General features: G+C 39.9%; 1 protein-coding gene across 1 annotated transcript in view; it reads left to right on the forward strand.

Moving 5' to 3' along the window:
- The first annotated feature begins 1,533 nt into the window (after positions 1-1,533).
- PDLIM4 (PDZ and LIM domain 4) overlaps positions 1,534-19,695 on the forward strand; it is a 248,878-nt gene continuing 230,716 nt past the window's right edge. Inside the window, exon 1 of the mRNA XM_075344536.1 lies at positions 1,534-1,757. Coding sequence (XP_075200651.1) covers positions 1,665-1,757 — 93 coding nt within the window. The 5' untranslated portion in view covers positions 1,534-1,664. The remainder of the gene's footprint in view (positions 1,758-19,695) is intronic.

Raw genomic sequence — 19,695 nt, forward strand, 5'->3', positions numbered from 1 at the left:
GCGCGTCAAATCGCTGCAGAAACACTGCATAATGGATGCAGTTTTTCTGTACAAAAAAAGCCGATTTCCTGCGCTCTGGCTGCTGCCCCCACCATAGACAGAGCGGGAGCTGCATCCATAGCGCACGGAATAATTGACATGCTCATTTTATGAATGCACGGATTTGGGTCAACATTTTAGCACCCAAATCGCTGCGTTCATAAAAGCAACGTGCGCACGTATCATGCACAATCTACATAGATTGTATAGGGGAAGCAGGACGCATGCATTTACACTGCAGTGCTATACGCAGCGTAAATGCATGGAATTACACAACGTGCGCACGACCCCTAATGCGTCTGTGTCTGCATATATGTCAGTGTATATGACTGTGCATATATTTGTCTGTTTATATGTATTTTTCTGAATTTGTCTTCAAATATGTATATACGCATGCCTGTATGTGTGTGTGTGCGTGTCTGTGTGTGGATGGGGTCCACTGAGACTCTTTCACCCGGAGGCCACAAAACCCTGGAGCCGGCCCTGGCTGCCTTAACATTGGGATCAATAAAAAATATGTGACAAAAGCGGGCTTTACACGCTACAATATATCTAACGATGTCTCGGCGGGGTCACGTCGTAAGTGACGCACATCCGGCATCGTTAGTGATATTGTAGTGTGTGACAGCTACGTGCGACCCTGATTGTGCGTTAAAACGTTGATTGCATACACGTCGTTCATTTTCTAAAAATTGAACGTCTCTTTGTTCATCATTCTTGAGGCAGCACACATCGCTCCATGTGACACCCCGGGAACGATGAACTGCAGCTTACCTGCGTACTGCCGGCAATGCGGAAGGAAGGAGGTGGGCGGGATGTTTACGTCCCGCTCATCTCCGCCCCTCCGCTTCTATTGGCCGGCCGCTGTGTGACGTCCCTTTCACTTCAGGAAGTGGATGTTCGCCGCCCACAGCGAGGTCATTTGGAAGGTAAGTACGTGTGACGGGGGTTAATCGTTTATGCGACACGGGCAACAAATTGCCTGTTCCGCACATACGATGGGGGCGTGTGTGATCGCATACGAGATCGAAATGTGTAAAGCAGCCTTAACTCTACTTTCTGTGTGTAAGTGGACAGCTGTGATTTATCCTGGACTGTATCTGTAGCACTGTAAATCTGAATGTGGCAGAACAGGATAAATGTTCATTGGATTTATATCTAAATGCTACGGTTCGTGCTCTGTTATGGCTAAAAATGTTAACGTTATGGGGCCCCCACCAGATTTTCTGCCCAGGGGCCCCCACCAACCTTAATCCGGCCCTGCCTAAAGCTGTGGATGACTGTGGCACTGATGTGTCAGACGTGCGCTTCCTCACAGAGGCTGACACCTCTCTGCAGCGGTCCGCACTGGTAGTGTACAGTCTGGACCATATGGGAGTCACATGTCATTATGGGAAGTGGCAGGACCAGGGTCTGTGAGTCACAGTGACCCGCATCCTGACCACCTCGGCAGAGAAAGTAGAGCCCTCAGCCGCCGTCACCTAGCAACGTCCCAAGTCGGCATTCGGGCCCCTCCCACGTGACGTCAGCGGGTGAGCAGGACTCCGGGCAGCAGGCACTGAGCTCAGTCCGGGGCCGGAGAAGTGCCCGGGAGCAGCGCGGTGCCGAGCTCAGTACCACACAGCATGGCACAGACCGTCACCCTCAATGGCCCCTCTCCCTGGGGGTTCAGGCTGGTGGGAGGCAAGGACTTCAGCACTCCCCTGACTATATCCCGGGTAAGTGGCATCACTCGCCTCCTTCATAGGTGGGAAAGTGCGGCGGGACAGACACTGCACAGGAGGCTGCGGTGCCCAGCTGGCAGCACCCGCCATAGGCACACACTCGTGGGAAATATTAGTCATTGGTGTCCTACTGACCATTGTCCTTGGCATGGTGCCCTATTTACACCACAGGGCTTTGTCTATTTATATATAGTGAATGTGTATATATATAATACTGTGTATGGATGGAGCCTTGTCCCTATATACACACTATATACATAGTGTATGTGTGTGTATATAATATATGTATGGATGGAGCCTTGTCCCTATATACACACTATATATATAGTGTATGTATGTGTATATAATATATGTATGGACGGAGCAGTGTCCCCATATACACACACTATTTATACTACAGGGCTTTGTCTATATATATATAGTGAATGTGTATATATAATACTGTATATTTATGGATGGAGCCTTGTCCCTATATACACACTATATATATAGTGTATGTATGTGTATATAATATATGTATGGACGGAGCCTTGTCCCTATATACACACTATATATATAGTGTATGTATGTGTATATAATATATGTATGAACGGAGCCTTGTCCCTATATACACACTATATATATAGTGTATGTATGTGTATATAATATATGTATGGACGGAGCAGTGTCCCCATATACACACACTATTTATACTACAGGGCTTTGTCTATATATATAGTGAATGTGTATATATAATACTGTATATGTATGGATGGAGCCTTGTCCCTATATACACACTATATATAGTGTATGTATGTGTATATAATATATGTATGGACGGAGCCTTGTCCCTATATACACACTATATATAGTGTATGTATGTGTATATAATATATGTATGGACGGAGCCTTGTCCCTATATACACACTATATATAGTGTATGTATGTGTATATAATATATGTATGGACGGAGCCTTGTCCCTATATACACACTATATATAGTGTATGTATGTGTATATAATATATGTATGGACGGAGCCTTGTCCCTATATACACACTATATATAGTGTATGTATGTGTATATAATATATGTATGGACGGAGCCTTGTCCCTATATACACACTATATATAGTGTATGTATGTGTATATAATATATGTATGGATGGAGCCTTGTCCCTATATACACACTATATATATAGTGTATGTATGTGTATATAATATATGTATGGACGGAGCCTTGTCCCTATATACACACTATATATAGTGTATGTATGTGTATATAATATATGTATGGACGGAGCCTTGTCCCTATATACACACTATATATAGTGTATGTATGTGTATATAATATATGTATGGACGGAGCCTTGTCCCTATATACACACTATATATAGTGTATGTATGTGTATATAATATATGTATGGACGGAGCCTTGTCCCTATATACACACTATATATAGTGTATGTATGTGTATGTAATATATGTATGGATGGAGCCTTGTCCCTATATACACACTATATATATAGTGTATGTATGTGTATATAATATATGTATGGACGGAGCCTTGTCTCTATATACACACTATATATAGTGTATGTATGTGTATGTAATATATGTATGGATGGAGCCTTGTCCCTATATACACACTATATATATAGTGTATGTATGTGTATATAATATATGTAAGGACGGAGCAGTGTCCCCATATACACACACTATTTATACTACAGGGCTTTGTCTATTTATATATATAGTGAATGTGTATATATATCTTTATTTTACATAGCGCTAACATTCCGCAGCGCTATATATATAATACTGTATATGTATGGACAGAGCCTTGTCCTTATATGCACACTATATATATATGTATATATATAGTGTATATGTGTGTATATAATATATGTATGAACGGAGCGGTGTCCCCATATACACACACTATTTATATATATATATATATATATATATATATATATATATATATATATATATATATATATATATACATAGTGTATGTGTGTGTATATAACATATATATATATATATATATATGGTATATATGGACAGAGCCTTGTCCATATATAAACACTATTTTTATATATATATATATATATATATATATATATATATATATATATATATATATATATACACACACACATAGTGTTTGTGTGTATATATAATAGACGTATGGACGGAGTATTGTCCTTATATACACACATACATTCACTATTTATAAATAAACTGTGCCTGGCAGGCACCTATGATGGGTGGGTGCTTGCTATCTGGGCACCCAGAGCCTGTACATATATACATGTATATGTATGTGACGATGAGCCACGTATTGGTGCCACCAGTGCTGTATTCATACTGATAACAGGCGCAATAGGGTCTAATCGATGGATAAAATGATAAAGGTGAGGGGTATAGGAGCTGCTCACCTTATGGGGTCATTTAGCCCACCACTGAGGAATGAAGGGTTAAACACTGCTGCACAACCCTCAGATTGTGTAGAAAGAGTAGTAGGAGGATAGGAGTAGTAGTCTGCACTGCTTATGTTAGATTCAAGAAATCCAGAGGACGATTTGTCAAGGCGCTTTATTGTCTACATGTTTGGAAGTTGAACCAACATCTTCATCAGAGAGCACAATATTCAGTTTTCTGACAGATTAGGCTGCTTTCACACATCCGGTTTTTGCTCTGCGGCACAATCCGGCACTTTGCAGGAAAATCGCAACCGGCTTTTTTTGCTGCCGGTTGCGATTTTCCTGCATAGACTTTAATTAGTGCCGCATGGCCTTGCGTTCCATCCGGTTTTTGCCGCATGCGGCAGATTTAGCCGATGCGGCGGCCGGATGGAACGTTGCCTAGCACGTTTTTTCGTGCGGCAAAAAAAACCGCATCGCGCCGCATTCGGCCGATGCGGCACATCTCTCAATGCATGCCTATGGCGGCCGGATGCGGCGCGATGCGGCAAAAACCGCATCCGGCCGCCGCATGCGGTTTTTGCCACTGCGCATGCTCAGTAGCATGCCGCAAGCGGCAAAAACCGGACAGGCCGCATGGGAAAAACTTATGCAAAGGATGCGGTGTTTTCACCGCATCCGTTGCATAGCTTGCACAGCCGGATTGAGCCGCAGAGCTCAAGCCGGATGTGTGAAAGTAGCCTTAGAGAGATCTCCATCAGATCAATTACATGTCACCCACCGGGCACCTGTGAACTGTTCTGTAAAATTACATGTGATTTTACTGTGATTAGCCAAAGGTCTGTAATTTGTGATAATAAGACCCTGTTGGGTATGTTGTGTGGCACAATGCCGCACCGCAGCTGCAACGTGGTAGTACACCCCGCTAACAGCATGGATAGATATCTGTATGTGTATGGGCACCCCTAGAAATCATCGTATATGTGTGTGTATATCTGCCTGTCCATTATTTTATATATATATATATATATATTTATTTTTTGTATATATATATATATATATATATACAAATCTATCTACCCATATGCCACTGATCACATGATTGGAGGCTGATATACTGATTGTACACAGGCATGTATGCCGGTCTGAATGTTTGTATGTAGACAAGCATGTATGCAGCCCGGTCTGAATGTTTGTATGTAGACAAGCATGTATGCAGCCCAGTCTGAATGTTTGTATGTAGACAAGCATGTATGCAGCCCAGTCTGAATGTTTGTATGTAGACAAGCATGTATGCAGCCCAGTCTGAATGTTTGTATGTAGACAAGCATGTATGCAGCCCAGTCTGAATGTTTGTATGTAGACAAGCATGTATGCAGCCCAGTCTGAATGTTTGTATGTAGACAAGCATGTATGCAGCCCAGTCTGAATGTTTGTATGTAGACAAGCATGTATGCAGCCCAGTCTGAATGTTTGTATGTAGACAAGCATGTATGCAGCCCAGTCTGAATGCTTGTATGTAGACAAGCATGTATGCAGCCCAGTCTGAATGTTTGTATGTAGACAAGCATGTATGCAGCCCAGTCTGAATGTTTGTATGTAGACAAGCATGTATGCAGCCCAGTCTGAATGTTCGATATCTCCCAGGGCTCCCTCAGATGCAGTTTTTCATGGTTAGAACTCGTACCCATTATACTGTATGGGGCTGTTTACATGTTCGTGTATTTTTGCAAACCTACTTAGACATGTTTGATTTTCATTGTTTTGTGGCAAGTACACGTCAAGCTTGAAAAAATCATTCTGAGGCAACTCGCAGTAAATCATAGACAGATTTGCTGCTTGGTTTTTGTTATCCAGTAAAATACCACCTTGCAGATGCAATTGGTGAACACAGCTTTAAAGCACCACTACAACACTTTAATTTTTTTTTATCACTGCTGACGTGGCACTTTGAATATGAGGTCTCTGCCCCGGTATTATACTTACCTTTCACCTTTTACTTACGTCGCTCTGGTCCTGTCGTGCCATCTTGTGACTATAACCCCTGACTGGCCAAAAGTCACAAGCTCCCAGTGCAAGTCTATGAGAGCCAGAACAAGGCCAGAACAAGGTTCTCATAGACTAGTATTGAGTTTTGACCTCCGACGTTATAAAACACTGAAGGTACCGGCAGGTCACAAATCACTGGAGGCCAACCGGAGCCAGCCAGCTATGCTAGAAGCTTAAGCCGCCGGTGGGTGAATATGAGACTGGGGGTAGGGAACTTAGATTTAAAGCACCACTCACAAAAACCGCTGGAGGGGTGCTTTATGTCCCACTGGTGGATCATACTTTATTTGATTTGTAGCAATATTATGGTATGTGCACATATTGAGTATTTGTAGCAGATTTTTCTGAAACAGTATTTGCAGGAAATACGCTGTGTATTAGATTTCAGAAATCTCATTCACGTTGTGGGTACAGTAAAACCCTGCATTTCTCCACAGCAAAATGTGCAGGAAAAAAAATGAGACAATAACATAGCCTGTGAACAAGCCATTAGGTTGCACTGTATCTGTACATTTGGCCTCCTGATTCTAGTCCTACCTAATAGTAATATCTATTCACTTATATAGGGCTATTAATTCCACAGCACTGTACATACATCAGCATCACTGTCCCTATCGGTATATATTTGCAGTGTAGAAGTCACCCGGAGAACACCCACACAAACACGGGGAGAATATATAAACTCGTTGCAGATGTTGTCCTTGGTGGGATTTGAACTCAGGACCCCAGCGCTTTGAGACTGCACTGAGCCACCTATATGGTGAGGTCATGGATGAAGACTCGGAGGGGAACAAGACGCCTCCCTGGACTCCATACAAGCAGCTTATTAATATTGAAAAGCTTGTTATTGATGACTGCACATTCCTCATGTACAAAGTATTTTGTAGAGTTACGATTATTTTCAAAAACACCATGGTGAAATGGCATTATCCAAGTCATATACTGCCTCCTGGTTACTGCGACGGGTTGTCCCAGGGAATGTTCTAGATACACATGAGGCGGTGCTCCCTGGTCCAATCCTCCACCCTGGCAGTCTCTGCTCAGGTGACTGATAGCGTTAACTATCACATGCCTCAGCTATAGGACATCATCTTTGCCACTCCTTGTGGAGACCACCAAAACACTTGTATTGGAACAACGGGGTCCGCAACCGGTCAGTATAGGTTCATTGGTTATTCTACAGCATTTCCTGACATTTCACATTTCTGCGGCTGGCAGCCCCCACTTATCATGCCAGGCTGATAGGGCATCCATAATCCCACACAGTTCATCCATATTGTGCCCGCACTTAGCTGACGTCTATAAAGTGTGACAGCTCTACTCTAATACCCATTACATTGCTGTGACTGTGATTCCTGTCACCTGAGATATGTTACACGTGTTGGTGCACCTATTCCCCATCCCACCCAATGAAGGAGTGTCGGTTATGAAGATGGAAAATAACAAAAGCCGCATTATTGCCTTTGTTGACTTTACTAATCTGCTTGGTCACAGCTGCAAATCACTTACAGCAAACATGACGTTTCAGTTTTGCTGAAGTTTTCTCTACTTGTGATTCAGTAGTCAAACCTTGCTGTGTAGTCAAACCTTGTATATAGGTTGTGCCGGGCATTCACTTATGGAGGGAACAGATGTAGACTGCTCAGGTCATACATATGCTACCAATTACTCCATTTCCAGCCCAGACGGGTTTTCTGAAAGGTTTCCCTCCTTAAAATACACATCTTCTGTTATAGAAATCCTAGAATATGAGGTCAAGCATAGATTGTCAGGTAGAGGGTTAATAACAACTTTACACAGAACAAAAGGGTCCCGATTCATTAAATTTGCGTCTGTTTTTTATCGCGATTTCAGTGGTTTATGCCTTTTTTATGTGATCCAAATTCATCTTTCCACTTGCACCATTTTTGAACCTCTTTATGTTTGTTTTTTTTCACTGTGAGTATGGTTTTAGGTTTCCAGATGTTTTCATCTGATTCTTCATTTGCAACTTTTCAAAAAGTTGTAAAAATGATCACAAATGCACTGCAGAGCCCTCCGGTGTGCAATTGTTTGCTCTACAAGTCACAAGAAAACAATTTTTTACTTAGTTTAAAATTCAGAAACGAGCGTACGTTTGATGCATATAGCGCAAAAAATGTCAGTATATGCTGCAAGATAAAAAAGAAGGTGACTTCTAAAAACCATAAATGATGAATCTTGAACTTTTGTTTTCCACACACATATCACACACAGAGGCATACATATACATAATATACAGTGCTGCGCACAGTTATTGTCACCTTTTCATGTTTTTCATACACCGTACAATATCTTCAGAAATAAATGGAAATGTACCAAAGTTATATCCTCAGGATTATTTAATTAGTGGTCCAAAGTAATACAACAATAATAAAGCATTGTTTGTCAACTTACATATGGCAATTTCAAAAAGAAACAGAATAAACAGCATGTGCAGCATTAAAGGCACCCCTAATTAACACTTGGTTGACCCCTAATTAACACTTGGTTGCACACCCCTTGGCATTGATGACAGCCTCCAAACATTTCTTATAGCCATCTATAAGCTTCTAGCACTTCTAGGCTGGTATTTTATCCCGCTCTTCCTCTGCAGTTTGTTCAAGCTCTTGAATGTCTGCACGGTTCTTTTTCCCAATGGAAGATTTCAGCTCACCCCAAAGATTTTCAATGGGATTGAGGTTATGATTCATTGCTGTCCATTTTAAAACAGTCAATTTTTTCTTTTACAACCATTCCTGTGTACTTTTGTATGTGTGCTTTGGGTCATTGTCTTGCTAGAAGACCCATGAACCCTCGACTCAAACCAAGTTTTCGTAGACTGGGTGGAACATTTCATTCTAAAACCTCTTGATACTTCTCTGGTTTCATGATTCCTGTGATATGGTCATGGCCTCCAGTACCAGACACAGGAAAGCAACCCCACAGCATTATGGATGCTCCACCATGCTTAACTTTTGGTAGGGTGTTCTTTTCCTTACAAACTTCATTGCGCTGTCTGTAAACAAACTGTTGCTTTGCATTGCCAAAAAGGTCTATTTTGGTTTCATCTGTCCACGGAACATTTTGCCAAAAGAATTGTGGTTTGGAAAGGTATTCTTTGGACAAGATCAGTCCTTCCTTTTTGTCTTTTCTTCAGCAATGGTTTCTTTCTTGACCTTCACCAATAAAGCTCTGCTTGGTTTACTGTGTGGCGTATGGTTCTTGTTGAAACCATGACCCTTGGACTGTTCCAAGTTGTCCTTCAGATTTTTGGATGTTTGAAGTGGTGTTTTTTCCACCATTTGCATCAATTTGTGAAGACATGTCTTGTCAATTTTCCTCTTTCCCCCACGTTCAGGGAGTTTCTTGACGGTTCCATGTGTGGCAAACTGCTTAATTACATTGCACACTGTTGAAACTTGGATACCAAGGTCTTTGGAGATGTCCTTATACCGAGATGGCCTTATACCCTTTGGAAGTCTTGTGTTTGCTAATAATACCAGTTTTGATGTCCTCAGACAGCTCCTTTGTCTTCACCATTGTGACAAAGGAACAGGGCCTACCTTGTGGCTTTTTAAAACACTGAAGTCATTATTCATTGGCTAAGTCATGTCACATGAGCACCGGAAATTTGTCCCAGGTGATTCTCATTTGTGATTTACCACAAGCGAGTCAAAATGTGTTTCCATACTAATTTAATGTAAAGGGACCAATACCAGTGTCACAGCAGCTTTAGGTTTTTCTATTTTACCCTCCCATTGTTTTCTGTTTTAAATTATTTATCATTTGCTCATTCGTATTTAGCAAGTGCTCTATACAAAAAAGGTGTTTCACTTTGTTCTTTTTTTAGGGCATATTCCATATTATATGCTTCAACTTCATGGGTGCCAATAAGGAGGAGCAGGACTGTATATATACACACGCACTAACTTCATTACTGATAAAATACAGGTTTTATTTTTAAGCAGTTTTTTGAGGTTTTTTTAAACTATATTTACAATATTCCCTCTGACAACCATTTCTGCTTGTGTTTTGTATTTTGTTGCATTTGGTGTTGTTCAAGTCCAATAGAGAATCCTATGGAATACTCCCGTAGTAAACATGGTCATTTAATGTAGCGATACGAGTGGGACTTTGCTATCAGCTCTCTATTCTATCTGGCAATTTAGTAGTGGTATTGCTGGCTGGTCCTATTGATCGGGTCCAATTGCCCCTTGCACAGCATCATTTTTCATTGTGGCCTCCTCCAACCTAGCATCTATCTCTCTTTACACTGTCCAGGTATTTTACCTTGCTCATGTTATACGGTACTCTTTGCTTTATACAGGAGTTATATGGTAGTGGCGATTTTCTTGCTGGACACATGTACATTTGCTCCTCAAGGTTTATAGCTGTTTGCACACTTTTTGGGCAGGGGTATCTTGGGAACTTCATCATTAGTTGGTGAAGAAAAAACAAGAAAACCAGCTAAACTCAAAATGGCATATATTATAAGATGTGCACTGCACTAAAAATTCCAAGCTATACTATTTTAAAATTTGAGATTTTTGGCAAAAAATTGCAATCTCTTCAGCTACCCCGCCACGTCACGGCAAATCTCTTTGGGGCAGTCCTACTCTAAAATATTTTAATTTAAAATGTGCCATACGGCCTCACATATGAAATAGTAGAACTGTTTATAGCAACATTTACCTGGTGCTTTTCAATCCCGTACCCATGACTCAATCATGGCTGTGGGCGGGACAGGCCCAAGCAAATGTTGCATGAAGTAAATAGCCTGTGGACAGGGCCTGATGGCTGAATGTGAACAGCCACCAATTGCCAAAATCAAGACAGGTGGAAAAACAAACCAAATTGAGGTGCATGTCAAGGTGGGGGTCAGCCACCAACCAACCTGCCATGATTCAGTCATGGGTACGAGATTTAAAAGCACCAGGTAAGTGCTGCAATGAACAGTTCTACTTTTTCATATGTGAGGCCGTATGGCACATTTTAAATAAAAAATATTTTAGATTTAGACTGCCCCATAGATCTTTGCCATGACGTGGCGCAGTAGCTCAAGAAATTACAATTTTTTTGCCAAAAATCTCAAATTTTAAAATATTACAGCTTGGAATTTTGAGTGCAGTGCACTCTTATAATACATGCCATTTTTGAATTGAGCTGGCTTCTTTGTTTTTCATCATTGTTGGTGCCCATGGTGCGCTACATATTATTCATATACTTACTGATATTGTATTGCCTGATTGTTATTATATACAATAATATCTCACAGCATTTCCTGTGAAACTTTATGTTTTAAATGATTTTAATGTGTGTGTTTTTGGTGTTGCTTTTTAGTACTAAAAAAAATATTTTTTATTTTATTGGGATTTTTGGTGTGCGCTTTCATTATGTATAAGCTTTTCTTTTTCTTGTCTTGACCACCTTGTGATCATACAAGATTCTGCACCCTATTAAATCGATTGAAGAGATGAATAATATTGCACGCCCCAATTTTCAGTTATTTATTTTTTTAAAAAGTTTAAAATAAGCAATAAATTTCATTCAACTTCACAATTGTGTCCCACTTGTTGTTGATTCTTCATCATAACATTAAAATTTTTATCTTTATGTTTGAAGCCTGAAATGTGGGAAAAGGTTGAAAAATTCAAGGGGGCCGAATACTTTCGCAAGGCACTGTATTTACATGAAGATTCTGGTGGTGTGGTGTTTAATGCTGGCAGGATTCTGAGCTTTTGGATTACTTTACATGTATCTTTGGATATGAATTTATGGATTGAACAAGTCTTTAAATGTATAAAATTGTATTTCCCCAAAATTAAGAGCTATCACGAAAATAAGCCCCAGGAGGATTTTTGGCCTTTTTGTGGGATGTTTAAATTATAAGTCCTTCTCCAAAAATACGCCCTAGTTGCGTATCATAATACTAATAGTGTTCTAAAATAGGCTTGGGCAGCCCTTTTAGGATATGTAACTTTTATTTGTGTACGTTGCACCGTTGTCTTGCGGTAAGTTCCAAAGTTTACAGTCACATGCTAGTTAATGGAATGAATATTCACACCTCTTCCTGCTCATAATCCCGCCCACCCACCAGCCGGCGTCAGTGATTGGAACTTGTGTTAATGAAAAAATGAATTTGCACACCCTCCAGTGCCAAGTGTCAGTGATTCACTCAGATTGTCATATTACAGCCTGTAGATTGCAGTGCAATGCTTGCAATGGCCAGCAGGTCTTCTGACCCGAGCGTGTCAGCTATCATGCTCAGGTGAGGAGAGCCACACTGCAATTCTCAGGCAGTAATGTGACAGTTTGAGTGAATCACTGACACCTGGCAGGGGTGTGGGTGAGGAATGGGTGTATATTCATTTTTATTGACAGAAGTTCCATTCACTGACGCTGGCAGAGAGGTGGGCAGGGGAAGGAGTGAATATTAATTTTTTTCATTAACAAAAGTTACAGTCACCTTTGTCGGCAGAGGAGTGGGCTGGATTATAGGTGGGGGAAGTGGTGAATATTTATTTTTCATTAACAGGTGACCCAATCACTGCCACCAATACAAAATATAAGACATCCAATGAAAGTAAGCTCTAGCGCATCTTTTAGAGGCAAAAATAATACAAGACACTATACTATATATAGTTTATGTAACCTAAAAATCGTCAGGAAATGTAACAGTATTGACTCTGAAAGTAATAATATTACTAATTGGTGAATATGAGGGAACATTTTTGAGATTCCGTTTTATGATGTATTGTCAATTTTATAATTTGTTAAATATATAATACGTGGTCATACTCTCAGCGGGCTATTTAGTCTTCATATTGAGTAATTCCTCAAATAAGCATCTAAATCCTAAGGGTAGGGGTTGAACACTCTGAAGGTTATTCTTTGTTTTCTTTCAGAATGAAATTACTTTTCAGCCAAAATATAGTTCCAAAATGGCACTTTAGGGACCTCATTATTTTTTTTTGTTCTAGCTGTATGAAAGCATTTCTTGTGTTCCTCTGTGTGGTGCCTGTGTAAGTACCTGCATTCTTCATCACACATTAAAAGGGCTCTCCAGGATCCTCTAAATATCAATAATAGGAGCTGTAGATGAAATATTGCACTCTTAAATGCTGAGACTCATGGATTTATCTCCCCACAACTGACCGACCTCTTTAGTCATGGTCTCTCAAGATTGGATAGTACGATATAACAGCCTATGCTACACTATATCATATACAGTGCCTTGTGAAAGTATCCGGCCCCCTTGAATTTTTCAACCTTTTCCCACATTTCAGGCTTCAAACATAAAGATAAAAATTATGGTGAAGAATCAACAACAAGTGGGACACAATTGTGAAGTTGAACGAAATTTATTGCTTATTTTACATTTTTGTAAAAAATTGAAAATTGGGGTGTGCAATATTATCTGTCGCCTTTAAGTTAATACTTTATAGTGTCACCTTTTGCTGCGATTACAGCTGCAAGTCGCTTGGGGTATGTGTCTATCAGTTTTGCACATCGAGAGACTTAAATTCTTGCCCATTCTTCCTTTGCAAAGAGCTCGAGCTCAGTGAGGTTGGATGGAGAGCGTTTGTGAACAGCAGTTTTCAGCTCTTTCCACAGATTCTCGATTGTACATTTCCAGTGGTATGATACTCCTTCCATTTCAATATGATCGCTTGCACAGTGCTTCTTGGGATGTTTAACACTAGAACTACTGAGGTAGTCATTTTGACTAATTTGCACCATGTATTTCTATATAGGTGTCACAAGTCCAGTAGTTCTAGTGTTAAAGTTTTGGAAATCTTTTTGCAAAAAAATCCAGCTTTAAACTTCTCCACAACAGTATCACAAACCTGCTTGTTGTGTTCCTTGGTCTTCATGATACTATCTGTGCTTTAAACAGAACACTGAGACTATCACAGAGCAGGTGCATTTATACGGAGACTAGATTACACACAGGTGGCTTATATTTATCATCATCAGTCATGTAGGACAACATTGGATCATTCAGAGATCCTCAATGAACATTTGGAGGGAGTTCGATGCACTGAAAGTAAAGGGGATGAATGATATTGCACGACCCACTTTTCAGTTATTTATTTTTATTTTCTTTTTTTATTGTTGTTTTTTATTGTAAGCCTGAAATGTGGGAAGAGGTTGGAAAATTCAAGGTGCCCAAATACTTATGCAAGGCACTGTGTGTGTGTGTGTGTCACACACACACAGTACAGACCAAATGTTTGGACACACCTTTTCATTCAAAGAGTTGTCTTTATTTTCATGACTCTGAAAATTGTAGATTCACATTGAAGGCATCAAAACTATGAATTAACATATGTGGAATGAAATACTTAACAAAAAAGTGTGAAACAACTGAAAATATGTCATATTCTAGGTTCTTCAAAGTAGCCACCTTTTGCTTTGGTTACTGCTTTGCACACTCTTGGCATTCTCTTGATGAGCTTCAGGAGGTAGTCACCGGATATGGTCTTCCAACAGTCTTGAAGGAGTTCCCAGAGATGCTTAGCACTTGGTGGCCCTTTTGCCTTCACTCTGCGGTCCAGCTCACCCCAAACCATTTCGATTGGGTTCAGGTCTGGTGACTATAGAGGTCAGGTCATCTGGCGTAGCACCCCATCACTCTCCTTCTTAGTCAAATAGCCCTTACACAGCCTGGAGGTGTGTTTGGGGTCATTGTCCTGTTGAAAAATAAATGATGGTCCAACTAAACGCAAACCAGATGGAATAGCATGCCGCTGCAAGATGCTGTGGTAGCCATGCTGGTTCAGTATGCTTTCAATTTTGAATAAATCCCCAACAGTATCACCAGCAAAGCACCCCCACACCATCACACCTACTCCTCCATGCTTCACGGTGGGAACCAGGCATGTAGAGTCCATCCGTTTACCTTTTCTGCGTCGCACAAAGACACAGTGGTTGGATCCAAAGATCTCAAATGTGGACCAAAGCACAGATATCCACTGGTCTAATGTCCTTTCCTTGTGTTTTTTACCCAAACAAGTCTCTTTTGCTTGTTGTCTGTCCTCAGCAGTGGTTTCCTAGCAGCAATTTTACCATGAAGGCCTGCTGCACAATGTCTCCTCTTAACAGTTGTTCTAGAGATGTGTCTGCTGCTAGAACTCTGTGTGGCATTAACCTGGTCTCTAATCTGAGCTGCTGTTAACCTGCGATTTCTGAGGCTGGTGACTCGGATAAACTTATCCTCCGCAGCAGAGGTGACTCTTGGTCTTCCTTTCCTGGGACGGTCCTCATGTGAGACAGTTTCTTTGTAGCGTTTGATGGTTTTTGCCACTGCACTTGGGGACACTTTCAAAGTGTTCCCAATTTTTTGGATTGACTGACCTTCATTTCTTAAAGTAATGATTGCCACTCGTTTTTCTTTACTCAGCTGCTTTTTTCTTCCCATAATACAAATTCTAACAGTCTATTCAGTAGGATTATCAACTGTGTATGCACCAGACTTCTGCACAACACAACTGATAGTCCCAACCCAATAAGGCAAGAAATCCCACTTATTAAACCTGATAGGTCACAGCTGTGAAGTGAAAACCATTTCTGGTGACTACCTCTTGAAGCTCATCAAGAGAATGCCGAGAGTGTGCAAAGCAGTAATCAAAGCAAAAGGTGGCTACTTTGAAGAACCTAGAATATAAGACATATTTTCAGTTGTTTCACACTTTTTTGTTAAGTATTTCATTCCACATGTGTTAATTCATAGTTTTGATGCCTTCAATGTGAATCTACAATTTTCAGTCATGAAAATAAAGAAAACTCTTTGAATGAGAAGGTGTGTCCAAATGTTTGGTCTGTACTGTATATATATATATGTATATATATATGTATATATATATATATGTATATATATATATATATACATATATATATACATATATATATATATATATATATATATACATATACATACATATATATATATATATATATATATATATATATATATATATATATATATATATATATATATATATATATATATATATATATAAAATGGGGAATTTGGGAGAAGGGATTCTCTAACTGTGTGGAAGACTCGGAAGATGAAACCCTATAGAATCAGGCTAGATTCATTGGAGTTATACTGTTTTCACAAGTGAAGGGATTTCCTCATTCCAGATGCTCAGATAAAGCCATAATCTTAGCATGGTTCCCCAGTGACAGAAGATTATGGCGAAAACAAGTCAATCAGGGAGAACACAGGTTTTACATAACAATAAGACTGGAATGTTAATCGTATTTTTCCCCTCCTTGTAAGTCTTTACAAACTTTCACTTCTCGTTTAAAAAGAAATGATGGTCAGAAGAGAAGTTGGATGGTTAGCTCTCGATGCAGCACATTTGTGTTGGTCACAGTGTTTGCCCGGTCAATCTTTTTAAAGCCCTCAGAAGTACAATTAGTTGTGATTCTATAGTAGGAAACCCATCTTCTATAAAGAAAAAAGGGGAAGAGGAAAATAAAATGTGAGCTGATAGAAATTAACCTTCATTAAATTATATTAAAATATTATATTTCTTATGATTACTAACCATGTAAAATTGGTCCTGGCGACCAGTTTGCAGTGCATCTATGTGACTGCTAAAGCAAAAATTATTGTAGAATGCTAGATACAGGCAAAAAAATATTAACGTAAAATCCACAGTGTAATAAATGAAGCACTCCCATTAGGTTTTTTATCCATTAAATGTGTGCATATATTCATTTAATGTAGTGTGAGTTAATATACTCACTGCTGCTCTCTCCAGCGTTCAGTGGTGGTCACAATTGCAACTATCCGGCTCACTTTATGCTGTATGCGTGCTGTTGGAAGTCTCTTTTATATTTTAAGTCTATAGAGCCTCGTTGGGTTTTTTTAGGATGAAAAAATATCTGATGGAGATTTCTTCAGCTTCTTCTATCAAACAGTTGTCGAAAAACAGAAAGCACCCAGATGGCATCTGAGTGCTGTCCTAATTTATTCACAGATCCATTCCTTGCATCAGCGACTTTGATCCAACACTTGAATAAATATCGGTCAAGTCTCCATGCTTTTTTGCAGACCACTTAGTCCAACGAAATTATCGGACAAGTGGACTATGAAATAGAGTATCGTAGGTATGAGTGATATCCTTGAAAAACACAAATAGCACTCATTCATGAAAAACTAATTGAGCACTAATTAATGGACAATTGATTAATGGGTTAAAAGTCGCTACGGATATTATAAATCTTTCACTGTTTCGTTTATTTCTACTCCAGATTACAAAGAAATAGTTAATCTGCAATTAAAATGGCTGCTACTGTGAAGTAGATCTAAGCATCACATTGTTGTGTGTTTTAAAGGGAACCTGTCACCAATTTTTTGAGTTCTAAATGTCTGTGCGGCATTCTATAAATGTACATATTATCACCTGACTCGCCCCGTACACACTACAAATGAAAATCGTCCGTGCTGTATGGTAATCTGTAGGTCCGATCCGATGGTTGCGTTTCCCATCGCTCCTCTCTACGCTGATTGCTGTCCTCTGCTGATAATTGACGTGGATCATGCCTCTTGCACCATCCACTGTAGCGGGCAAAACCTCGAACCTCTATACTTGGCCTCTTTCTAATATAATGATCTTCATTCTGGACCCCTTTGTCATATAACGCCCCCCATCCTGGAGCTCTTCCAGTAATAATGTACTCAGTTCTTCCCCAATACATCTTAAATTGAAAGAAATGATTATTCGTACTTTCCCATGCTCCCTCAATGTGTGGTGTCCTTCTCTAGCCGGTGCAGAAGCTGGTAACTGACTTCAGCATGTCAGCACGTTTGCAGCACATGAAATCACTGCCATTCACTGCCCATCACGGGCAAGCTGACGTCTGCTGATGTTCTCGGATTGGCTAGCAGTTTGTATTTTAGTGCATGGAGCCAAGCCAGTGGGTCTCTACCAGCGCTGTGGAGTCGTGAAGTCGGAGTCGGTGTCCATTTTAGTGGAGTCGGAGTTGGAGTCGGATTAATATGGACAGACTCCAACTCCTAAAATATATATTAAATTGGGTACAGCGGTTCAATCCAGTGTGTGATGAATATTTTTTCATAAGAATTCGGGAAAGTTATGAAATGCCCTATAAATGTTCTATTCCTGATCAAAGAATCTAGGTGTAAGTTGAAAAGAATCTGTGCTGCACTTCAGCTACATGATATAAGTAGAGGTGTTACCATTTTACTACAGTAAATTTATCACAAACATTAGTCATGTACAGTTGAAACCAGAAGTTTCCATCCACTCTCTATAAAGATAGATCTGCAGGTTTTTCTCGCCATCTGACATGAAAACCGAATAAACCTTTGGCGTTTTAGGTCAATTAGGAACCAAAATTATTTATATTTGCCAAATGCCAGAATAATGAGAGAGAGAAAATGTTTTACGACATTTTTTTTACATTCTGCAAATTCAAAACTTTCCATCCATTTCATTAGTATTTGGTACCATTGCCCTTAAACTGTATGACTTGGGTGAAACATTTTGGATCTCCATCCACAAGCTTCTCACAATAGTTGGTAGGAATTTGGGCCCATTCCTACTGACAGAACTGGTGAAACTGAGCCATGTTTGTAGGTAGCCTTTTTGCACCGGTCTTTTCAGCTTTGACAATAAATTTTAAATAGGATTGAGATCAGTGCTTTGTGATGACCACTTCAAAACATTGACTTTATTATCCTTAAGCCACTTTGTAATCAGTTTGGCAGTATGTGTCGAGTCATTGTCCATTTGGAAGACCTATTTCCGCCCAAGCTTTAAGTTACTGGCTGATGTCTTGAGATGTTGCTTCAGTATTGCCACATAATCTTCTTTCTCTCGTGATGCCATCTATTTTGTGAAGTGCACCAGTCCCTCCTGCAGCAAACAACCCCACAACGTAACAATGGTCATTATAGCCAAACAGTTTAATTTTAGTTTCATCAGACCACAGGACATGTCTCCAAAATTTAAGGTTTTTGTGCCTGTGTGCATTTGCAAACATTAATTTGTCCTTTTTATATTTCTTTTGGAGTAATGGCTTCTTTCTGCCAGAGTGTCCTTTTAGCCCATGTTGATACAATACTCATTTCACTGTGGATAATGACACAATCTTACCAGCATCTTCACAAGGTCTTTTGCTTTTGTTCTTGGGTTGATATACACATGTCTGACCAAAGCACGTTCATCTCTGGTACACAGAATCCATCACCTTCCTGAGCAGTATGATGGCTGGACATTCTCATATTGTTTGTATTTGCATATAATTGTTTTTACTTGCATATAATTGTTTGTACAGATGAACGAGGCACCTTCAGGTATTTGGAAATTGCAGCCAAGGATGAACCAGACTTGTGCAAGTCCATAATTCTCTTCTGGAGATTTTGGCTGATTTCTTTTGACTTTCCCATGATGCCACACAAAGAAGCAGTGTGTTTCAGGTGTGCATTAAAATACATC

Source organism: Anomaloglossus baeobatrachus, chromosome 4, assembly GCF_048569485.1.
Source record: "Anomaloglossus baeobatrachus isolate aAnoBae1 chromosome 4, aAnoBae1.hap1, whole genome shotgun sequence".
Lineage (NCBI taxonomy): Eukaryota > Metazoa > Chordata > Amphibia > Anura > Aromobatidae > Anomaloglossus > Anomaloglossus baeobatrachus.